The sequence below is a fragment of the Callithrix jacchus genome, chromosome 16 (genome assembly GCF_049354715.1).
Source record: "Callithrix jacchus isolate 240 chromosome 16, calJac240_pri, whole genome shotgun sequence".
Taxonomy (NCBI): Eukaryota; Metazoa; Chordata; class Mammalia; order Primates; family Cebidae; genus Callithrix; species Callithrix jacchus.
This window is the reverse complement of record NC_133517.1, coordinates 31,006,168-31,017,216: the sequence shown is the minus strand read 5'-3', so window position 1 is coordinate 31,017,216 and position 11,049 is coordinate 31,006,168. Positions and strand designations below refer to the sequence as shown.

Genomic DNA, 11,049 nt, shown 5'->3' with positions numbered 1-11,049 from the left:
AAGAAACGCAAGTTTAAACAAGAAACTCTCCAACCAAATTCACAGAGATTGTTTCTAATGAGAGCACTCAGTGCAGGCAGGAATGCAACGGAAGGGACCCTCGTGATTGCTTAGATGAGTATAAATTATTACAAACTTTTGAAAAGCAAATTGGAAGTCCAGTATTGAAAAACTTCAAATATTCATCCCCTTTGCCCCAACATTTTCAATTCCCAGAATCTATCCAAACCCTCTGCAGCTCACAGGATGCAGTCCAGGCATCTCAATATGGCATACACCTTTCAAGTTTCATCTCCCATGTCTCTCCAGGTGACATTTGCCACTCCATCAGTACAAAACTGCCTGTCCTTCCCTAGACATACATCCTGCACTTCCAGGCCTCTGAGCATTTCCTGCTCACTTTCTTCTGCTTGGAAAGCCCTTCGCCATCTTCTTGGCTTGGCTTACTTTGCTTACTCTTTGGGAATCAGCCACATTATCAGAGGCCCTGATCCCCATCCAGGTTGAATTAGTTTACCTTCTCCATGTTTCCGTAGCACCCAGTAAATACTTTTTATGGATAATTCACACAGTATGCACCTATGTGGTTACATATTTATATATCTGATTACATACCTGTCTCTACTATCTTGCTTTTTCTCTGTATTTCCTACACTGGTGGTTTTTAGCTGGGGACAATTCTGCTTTCCCAGGGGACATTTTCAGACAATGTCTGGTAACATTTTTGATTGTTACAATTGGAGGCAGGAGGTGCTACTGGTGTCTGCTGTGTAGAAGCCAGAGATGCTGCTAAATATCCTACAATGTACAGAGGAAGCCCCCATTACAAAGAATTATCTAGCCCCAAATTTCAACAGTGATGGGGCTGCTGTCTTCTACCTAGCTTCGACCTAGCCTGCAACATAAACTCATAACACCAATTATTTTTAAAAACCTGCAAAACTATACAATGAACAAACATAAAATGGAATTTCAAAGCCCGATTTCTTCTTCCATACAATGGGCATAATAGTAGCCATGCCAGAGGTTGCAGGGAGGAGTAAAAGAGACAACATATGAACAGTGCCCCGCACAAAGCTAGTGTTCCATCAGTATTAGTTCATCCCAACAATAACATGCATAAGTTGAATCACAGACTCAGAATGTTTTGGTACCGAAATAAGTCTTAAAGAGTTTTTAGTGAAAGCCTTTCACTTTATAGCTGAGGAAGCCAATCTTCAATGACTTGCCTAAATCATTGGCCTCAGATCAATGTTTCCAGTTTAGTGGCAAACCACATTTTAAATGTATGCATAAGAGAGAAACTGTAAGCTGACTCCTTTGTAAAACAAATAATTATCCTTTTTTTTGGTTTGGCTTGTGAATACAATTGTCATAGATATGTATAAAATTTTCTTAAAATATTTAGAATACTAACAGAACAATGCTTCAACTGGATAATGTTACCAGAAGTTTCTAAGGGTTTATTTTAAAATTACATTTTTACATTTAGGCAAAAATAGGCACATGTATTAAAATAAAAAGTTCAATAAATAATCCACTCTTTCCCTGCAGGAGATACAATCAGAATCCAGAATGACAATTTAAATAGTTTATCATAAGCCTCTGGAATAGTAACAGGCTTTCTGACATCTATGCTAAAAATTAACCACCTTGTAACAATTCAGTTCTTCCCTGCTCAATTGCTAGCATGATAAAATTTCTTAGCAAAATATAACTCAGAGGCACTATCCAATCTGAGATCTCAGATTCTAACATGTTATGGCTTTTAATATGAACACCAGTATAACCAGAATTTAAACAAATTATGGCATATAAATTAAAACACTTAAAATATTTTAACATCTACAGACTTTATTAGGTGTTCCTTATACAGTCATCTGGTATGTTTAAAGAATGAGCAATCATATAAAAGGAAATATGGTCATAACTGATTGAAGTAATAAAATACTGAAACTAAATAACATCTCATAATTCATTGCACAACATATATTAGATTTCATTACATCAGTATATAGCTTAGTAGTAAATTCTCCCGATGGCCGTAAACCTCTAAAGTGTTGTCATCCTGAAAAATGAAAGAGGGGAGGGAGTTGGTGGAGTGCAGAATGGAGAAATCTTCCAGTGCTGGTGTGATGTACCCTAAGTGTGTTGTAAAGTTACAGTGCATCGCCCCCTTGTGGCAGAATGCCATGCCTTGTTCTCATAAAGGGACTTTCCTTGTTTTCCAAAGAGCAATGTGTCTTGTTCACCTTCTAACTATCCCTCTCTGAGGCTGCTGCCCTTCCTAAAATCCATGCCTCTTCCCATACAGTGTAATCCCATCTGCTCTTCATCCATCAAGCTGTCAAGGATTTGGTTACGACAATTTTTATGTTCACCTAACTTTTTAATTCCAAGTACTTTGGTTATTTTCGAAAGACTTACTTTAAAACTCAGGATGCCCATATGTTATTATTTTTAAATTATTTAAATCCATCCCCATATTTTTGAAACTCCCATATTTTTAAAACTCAATCCTGTTTGTGAATTTGGAAGGATTATTGCTTTGGGCTTTGGCCCAGTTTTTATTATTGCTGAATCTTTTCGTAAGTCAAAATTAGTGCAGTTAATTAATGCTTTAAAAGGGAATCCTTAAAGTAAATAGCTAAATGAAATCATTACAAAAATCTACACTTTGGATTTATTAGAATTCTAAAATTTAAAAACAAGAAAAGGTGCTGTTAGTGAAGATTCCATCACTAACATTTTGGTACCACTTGTAGAGCATCACGTAAATATTTAGACCACAATAACTCAGCGCAGGAATGTTACCAAATATTTCCATGCAATCTGGAACTAGGACCAAAGCTGGCAATTGGGGGTCTGAAGCCTCAACATCCCTTATGCTGCTTCCTACACCTTTACAACAGGAAGGCTGATACTAGGTGATACTAGGTAGTGCACTACAACAGTGAACACACGCCAGCCATCTGTTTTTTTGCAAAGTATCGTAAAATGGAAAAACAGAACATAGACCACTTCAGAGTAAACAAACATATCCTTCTTCAAGATGTAGGAAAACCATATATTCAAAACCAATCTCAAACCTTAAACAATAAAAGATATCACATCTTTTAAACTGTACAAAGCAAATGAGCAGGATTCAAAAAGTTGGCAGTTTAAAAACGTCACCAATCCAAAATGCAAAACAGGGAGATAACTCAAGTCTTAGCTACATCCTAATAAAACCTGTCATGCTCATTCCACTCTTCTCATCTCCAGCAGGTACTTCATTCAAGGAGACATCCAAGGGGAGTAGATGGACCAGCAACAAGTGTGCCACATAGAAGAAAAAGAGAGGACCTTAGACTTTAGCTACTGGTTAGCTATTAGACTTTGATGATATTCAGCATTTTCCCGAGTTATTTTTTTCTCCCTTCTCGTCACATAATTTACATCATGCATAATGTGTGCCAGAAACTGTTAGTGCTTAACATATAGTCAGTTAATTTTCACAACTATGTAAAGTAGGTTTGTATCATTAGCTCTATCTCAGGGCCAAAGAAACTGAAGCAGAGAGATGTTAAATTGTATTCCTAAAGCTACACAGTGAGCAAATAGATTCAGACCTGTGCAGTCTAACCCAGAATTAGCTCTGAATCACTCTACCATTCTCTACAGGATGACAAGCCTGTGTGTTTCAGACACTCTACTGGTAAATTTTCAAACAGGACAGCTTTTGATAATAGAAAGTCCCTCTCTTTCAAATGAAAGGACTTTACCGATGAATTCACAAATTCTCTCCCATTCACCTATGTGAGCCAAATACTAGCTCTACTTTCTTAGTCTTCGTAACAAGCAGGATGATAACCATAATTTATAATGAACACGAAAACATTGATACAGTGTTCAAAGAACTTTTGCATACTTGTTCTCATTTAGAAGAATGAAGTAATCTGGTAACGTAGAATACGCATACACTTTGGCTTTAGGAAAGACTCTCAGAAAATCAGAGGTTGCCCTGGGTAATACCACACTTTCTACCTTGAACAGGTGGATAGCCTGGGAGTTCCTGTTATATCTGTCTTGGTCAGTTCTATTTGTTCCCCCGTCCTTCAGCAGTGCCCTTAGGCTTGCTTTCAACATTAACAACATTCATAGCCATGGTTTCTAGTGTCAGAGCCCAGCCTCCCTCCATCCACCCATCTCCCTACACACCTTTATAATGCTCTTTGAAATGCCTCAGTTCTACTCTCCTTGTAATTGTGCACAGTAGATGTCTCAACCAATAGACCAGAGTCCTGCAAAAGTGATCTTAAATCACAATTAAAAGAGCCTTTGGAGAGATCTACTCAAGACAACTTTCTGAATAGACAAATGCTTTTAAAGGGGGTTCTAGACAGTCCATCTTCTTGGCCTCTTCTGCCAAATAGGACTACACTAAAACCTTGTCACAATGTGATCTGAGCAAAACCATAATCAAGTGATCTAGTTGTCTTGAACTAGACAAAACTGACGTGATTTCAGGATATGTTTAAAAAAATAATCTGAATAGAAAAAAAAAAGGTGAGGGCTCCTAGGGAACTTAAGAGGCTAATATTTTAGCAAAAATTTAAAGACGCTCTTTATGATACAGGTCTCATTGCTTTACAAATTTTAAATGTAAGACAAATTTGTTTTTCATACTGTTTTGTTATTTGAGGTAAGGCATTCCTGCCACACACAGCAGTGGCTTGTAGTGGAGCACCAGGGAGGCTGCAGGCCCTGCTGTTCCCTCTCTACTAGCTCTGGCTCCACACTCACCTCCACCAAAGAAAGCATTTCAGAATTTAGGAGTGGAAATGATGACATCATTAAGTAATTCTAATTGTTTTTTTTTTTTTTTCAATTTGAGATAGTCTTACTTTGTCACTCAGGCTGGAGTGCAGTGGCGTAATCTCAGCTCATTGCAACCTCTGACTCCTAGAGTCAAGCAATTCTCCTGCCTCAGCCTCCCAAGTAGCTGGGATTACAGGCATCTGCCACGACACCTGGCTAATTTTTGTGTTTTTAGTAGAGACTGGGTTTCACTATGCTGGGCAGGCTGGTTTTGAACTCCTGACCTCAGGTGATCCACCTGCCTTGGCCTCCCAAAGTGCTGTAATTACAGGCGTGAACCACCACACCCAGCCAATGGCTCTAATTTATATTTTTAAAAATTATCCTATAATCTTAAAACATTTAACTGATTAGTATGCAACCCTTATTCTTTATAACAATCATTTCCAAAGTCGAAAAGTCTCTAGGATATGGGGACAAGTAAGATTTGTCTTTGTACTTCTATTTTTCTAACATCTACTTTTTGTTTTCTAGTCTACATGTTAGCACAGGAGTGTATATATCACGTAAGTATGCCTGTGTTGGGGTGCATATGTAATTTCTTTATAAATGATAGGATGCAAAATCAAATCTATTTGGATAGCAGTGAAGAGGCTGCTTCTCAATCCTGGCAAACTAGGGGGTGCATACCCCCTTCTTTTATTCAGTAACTTCCATAAGGATGTAACTTACACAAGTTACATCCTTCCATAAACTGATAGGATATCCAACCAGTGAGGAAAACTGATAAAGTGGCCTCTGAGCTCCAGGAAGCAGTTAAACATGACTAAAAATATCTTCCAAGTTTGGAAAAAATTTTGAATAACTAATGGATTCAGTAGTTATTCAGTAGAAGGTTTAGAATTTAAAAACTCCAGCGATTACAATAGACATTTATTTAAAGTAAAACATCTGCAGACCAAACAATTCTTAAAATTGTTTGTTTCAAGTTTAACCATCTTCATAACAGCTGCATCCATAGACTTCAACTACGATTACTTCTTTTCCCATTCTTCTCTTTCTTTTCTTTCCCGAATAACCTCTTTCAGATATGGTTCAAGGTAGTAATTTTCCTAAAGAATGAATAAAATATGCTATGTTACCATCCTGATATATCCCAAACACTCAAACAGGTCTTAGATAACAACAACAAGAAAAAAATATTACTTTTTAATTTCCAACTTTAGAAAATATATTCTCAAGCTAAGAACTGTCTGCTTTTTAAAATGTCAAATCTGTGGTGATACTGTGGTAAGCTGCTTTGCTAGGTTATGAGAGGGAAGTCTTTTCGGGAAGAAAAAGAAATGTGTGTCTACAGGCCTTTGCCTCGTTTCAACGCAGTTCAAGGGGTAAGGGTTTGCTTCACAGAAGCTCTTTATGGGATCTAGAGGGCACCTCAATGGGCTGATCTTTTCATCTAAGTAGGAAACAGAGTGCAGAGGTAGAACAACAATGTCCTGGGAGGCAACAGACCTGGATTTTAGTGCTGGCTCTCTATATTAGAGACTTGCTTAGTGATTTCAGAAGAATCATTTCACCTATAAGACTCAATGTGGTTTTCTTCTAAAATGGAGATAACACTTACTCCATTAACCTCACCAGCCTGTTGATAGGATACTTATTTGACATGACTCACAGAATTCTAATACTACGCAAATGAACATGTTTCCCTTGTTTCTAAAACTCCATCCGTAATGACCAACATTGTCAAGTAGATAAAAGCTATTCTACCTCTTCGTATTTGGTCCACTGCTCTTTAGGCAGGATCTGATGCTTCATGGACAGGTCCAGTGCCCTCTTAATGCGAAACATCCTGTCATTATAAAGGTTCTCAGGAAGCCTTCTTATGGCTTCCTTTACATCTTCATCCTCATATATTGTGTCATCTCGCAGTAACCCTATGATAGATGACAAAAGTTAGATTGCACATGCATCTCAAATATCACGTTTTTTTAAATTAGTAAAATATCTTTATGACTTATAACTTACAACTTTTGGTGACCTATTGAATTCAAATCACTAGGTTCAATGGAAATTCAATGTACTTCATACAATATTAGGTTGGTGCAAAAGTAATTGCGGTAGCCGTTAAAAGTAATGGGTTAATACTTGACATAACTGGTTATTTCTTGAACTAGACTATGGAAACAATATATGAGCCTCTTAAAATCCAATGCCACAAAATTCACATTTTATCTAAACCATTTAAAAAATATTTTAAACGTTTACTTTGCTCTTAAACACACATTAATAAACCACATCTCTACTTCTTACAGTTTAAATCTGAGCTCAAGGTATTAAAGAATCTTAAAATGATAGTATACTAAGGAACCTGCAACTTTTGCTTACACTTTCCAGAGGCTTCAATAATAAAAGATGAAGTTCATGGCAAATTATAAAGTTCTAATAAAAGTTTAGGAATCATATGATTGCATGGATGTGAGAAAATTTTAAAATTCGAAAAATCTCTACTTTCAATGTTTATATAACTTAAAATTTTAAGTGGAAGAGTTGGGAGGGGAGGTTTATAAGGAAAATGTCTTGCTGCTTACTTAAATCATTAACAAGTCAAACATTTTAGAGGCTTTCATCCCTCTCCTCTCAAAAAAATTTTTAACAGGAACTGGATTTAACATAATACAATGTGATTTAATTTTAAAATCTTCTGATATATATAAGAACTGAAATATTTTTTTGGAACCACAGTAACACTTGTAAAAGCAATGCTCTCAGAAAAAGAAAAAAAAGAAAACAGAAAAGAAAGTACAGCTGCTTACCCAGTTTATTGAATCCTGCAGCATTGTAATACCATTTTCGCATAATCTCCAGCAACCTGCTTGATGCTGAAACTGATCATTGTCACACTGTTAGTTGCCAGAATTAAACTATATGAACACTTTGATAGGGAAGCAACCAGTACTCATAGTTATCTTGCTAATACAAACATAGAAATTTCCTTTTAAATGTATATACTCTATATAGGAAGAATTTAATTAAAAAAGAATTTGATTTAAAAGAAAAAAGTTTACACTCTATACACTGCTGATAAAAAAAATGCTTATTTTACTTATGAACAAAAGTGGCTGCAGGAAAAAAAATTAGGTGGCAAGTCATGGAAGAAAAGGTTAAACTCAAACACTGAATGTACAAAAGATCTACAGGTACATCACGTGCCCTCTTATAGCCCCATTACCTTCAAAATTGAAGGGGTGGGAGATAGGAATAGGACTTGGATGTTTCTATTATTTGTAGTTTCATAAATAGATCACCGGAAATAATTGTAAAGCTTTCCATTTCAAAGGAGTTGGAGTTGTATGAAAAGAGACTGAGATTTCAGCAGAGGCTGGCAGGCCTAAATGACCCCCATCCTCTAAAATTTTTACTCAACATTAGTTATTTCACTTGGCCACACTCTCTAAACATTTATGTATTTTGGGGAGAATTTTGATACCATTAGTCATTTAAACATTAATGTGGATTAGTAAAAGAAGTCCATCTTCCTCCTCTTAAGCAGCTAAGTTCTCCCCAAGGGAATGGATACTGAAAACGGATGAGGAGAAATAAATAATTTTAAATCTCTTTGGGGAGCAGGGATGAGCCTGATGAAGTAACCCAGCAGGGTCCAAGGACAGCATGACAGTACCTGACATTTTAGGAGAGACATTTTAGAAAGGGGGAGGTAGCTGGGGAGAAATGCCAAATGTGGGTGAAGGGGAGAAGAAAAGAAAGCACACTGCCATGTGTGTACCTACGCAACTGTCTTGCATGCTCTGCTCATGTACCCCAAAACCTATAATCCAATAAAAAATTTAAAAAAAAAAGAAAAAAAAAAAAAGAAAGGGGGAGGTAGAACAAGTATAATTTTCTTTTAAAATTTTGTCTAGGGCTAGCCCCTTACCAAAAAGGAAAGCAAACTCTCACTCAACTGTCCTTGCCTGCACACTCAGTGCACTACGGATTACATGGCTTCAGTAAATCTCCTTGGAAATTAAGAGTCATGTATAAAACTGCTGCTAGAAAAGTAAGTATGAGTCAACAATCTACAGACATACTTGTGGAAGACAGATTATTATTATTGTTATTATTTTGAGATGGAGTTTCACTCTGTCACCCAGGCTGGAGTGCAGTGGAGTGATCTTGACTCAAGCTCCGCCTCCCAGGTTCAAGCGATTCTCTAGCCTCAGCCTCCTGAGTAGCTGAGACTATCGGTGCCCGCACCACGCCTAACTAATTTTTGTATTTTCAGTAGAGATGGGGTTTCACCAGACTGGCCAGGCTGGTCTCGAACTCCTGACCTCGTGATCCACCTGCCTCGATCTCCCAAAGTGCTGGGATTACAGGTGTGAGCTACCACGCCTGGCTGGAAGACAGATTATTTTTAAACATCTACCAGTGACTATGATAATAATTAATATTCACTAAGCACTTACTGTGTGCCAAGCACTTTCCTATTTGCTTTACCAACATTAGCTGATTTATTTACATGTCTGTTATTACAGAAGGGGAAGGAGGCTTACAGAAGTGATCCCACCAAAGGTCAGAAGAGTTAGCTAATGGGAGTTGAGATCTGGTCTATATGGTTCCCAAACACAGCACAGAAGCAGTGTTTTGAATTTAGTAAGACTCCCACAATAGCTGCCAAATTCATAAAATAATTACTAAAAAGTCTCCCCCCATCCCTAAAAAGCTCAACGCCAATTAGGTTAACGGATTTTTCTGGCAACTTGCTGTTTCCTAACAGCTTCACAGGTGCTGGAGAAGGGGAGGAAAAGATCAGTATTTTTTTAAAAACTGCTCTAATTTGTACCGCCAGTGGGCAGAGATTAGCAAAAACAAAAACAAAAACAAAAAACCCAGGGAAAACCCAACTTAAGGTTCACTTTGTTTTAAGTATTCCAGTAATATCTGCATTCTATTCCACAATAAATGCATTTGAACCTCCAATAAGTAAATTTCTCCAAATCTACTGATTAAGCTGACGTTCCAGATAATCCAAGGTTAACCTGAAGCGTTGCTTGTATCCCCTGCTCAACAGCCTCTAATTCGCAATTTGAGAAGCGCGAGGGGTGCAATGAAGTTTCTAATTCTACTTCCTTGGGTTATGTTGCCTCAGTTATCTCATCAGCGTAGAAAGGAAATTAATATCTCCCTCATCGCACTGGCAGGAGAATTTATTCAGCCAATGCACACGACAGAGCGATTAGGTCACAGAAAGCACTGAGCTCATTCTGGTTCAAAGTCATCGACTAGTTACCCCCTTGTGCCCTTGAACTTTTCTAAGGCCGACGGGAAGGAATGCCGAACACCTGCAGCTGGAACTCCAGGGCTGTCAGAGCCACCGCGGGCACCTCCACAAACAGCGGGTTAATATCCCAACTCTACAGGCAAGCCCGGCCTGGGGACAGCAAACGAATGGGGAGGCAAGTACTTTCGGCTGAACTGAAGCCACCACTTTCCCTTCCGCGACAAACCTGGCCATTTACAAAGAAGAGAGAAAACGGAGCGAACTGCTGCGAAAATAAAAGGTGTAGCGCGACTATGCCCGCCAAGGAAGACCCCCTCCCACCCCCCGCCAATCACTTACCAGCCGGCCGGCCAGCCATTATGACCAGAAAGCGAAGCGTCGCCTTCTGGGTAAGTCAAAGAGGACAGGCTGGGCGCAGTGCGCAGGCGCGTTACGTCGCGTCGCGAATCGATGAAGGCCGCTCGCACAGGCGCAGTTCTGACGGCTGTCGGTGAGCACCTGCGGGCGTACATCTCCGCCAGGGTGAGGCCAATAGAGTGGGCGGGGCATTTGGCGTGCTCTGTTCTAAGAAGCATTGGTTGCGGTATGTTGGGAAGAACACTAGGACAGGAATTAGGAGACCGAGGCTTAAGGCTAGGTTCTGTTACTTAATGTCCATAGCTATGAGAGCGTGGGCGGTATTAATTGAGCTCTTTGTGCCAGGCAGGAAGCAAGGGCATCATCTTATTTAGTTTTCTATTGAAGGACTGATGAATGTGCCATCCAAAATATATGGAATTGGTACATTGATTATTTCGAGTTGAAAATGTTGGAGAAATTGTAGTTTCACTAAGTGTTTGATGACCCATCTCTTCCTGCATGCAGCAAGCCATAAAGCTTCCTCCAGTACTCCTTTGGAGTACTCGTCCCTTACCAGGGGGAGAAAATATCACCCATCACCGGAGACTGGAAACTGGGGGCTGCTT

The 11,049-nt window shown here is 38.7% G+C and overlaps 1 protein-coding gene across 1 annotated transcript; it reads right to left on the bottom strand.

Annotated features, from left to right (window-relative positions):
* Positions 1-1,437: 1,437 nt before the first annotated feature.
* On the bottom strand, positions 1,438-10,456 carry UQCRB (ubiquinol-cytochrome c reductase binding protein). The gene is made up of 4 exons (XM_002759123.7): positions 10,424-10,456; positions 7,617-7,688; positions 6,571-6,737; positions 1,438-5,912 (listed from the first exon to the last, which is right to left on the bottom strand). The coding sequence occupies exons 1-4, from the start codon at positions 10,440-10,442 to the stop codon at positions 5,835-5,837; spliced, it is 336 nt and encodes a 111-aa protein (XP_002759169.3). The 5' UTR covers positions 10,443-10,456; the 3' UTR covers positions 1,438-5,834.
* Between the last annotated feature and the right edge of the window lie 593 nt (positions 10,457-11,049).

Coding starts and splice junctions, on each gene's coding strand:
- UQCRB (XM_002759123.7), bottom strand. Junction 6,738..7,616: donor TGCAGGATTCAATAAACTGG/GTAAGCAGCTGT, acceptor CATCTATCATAG/GGTTACTGCGAGATGACACA. Junction 5,913..6,570: donor AGTGGACCAAATACGAAGAG/GTAGAATAGCTT, acceptor TTCATTCTTTAG/GAAAATTACTACCTTGAACC.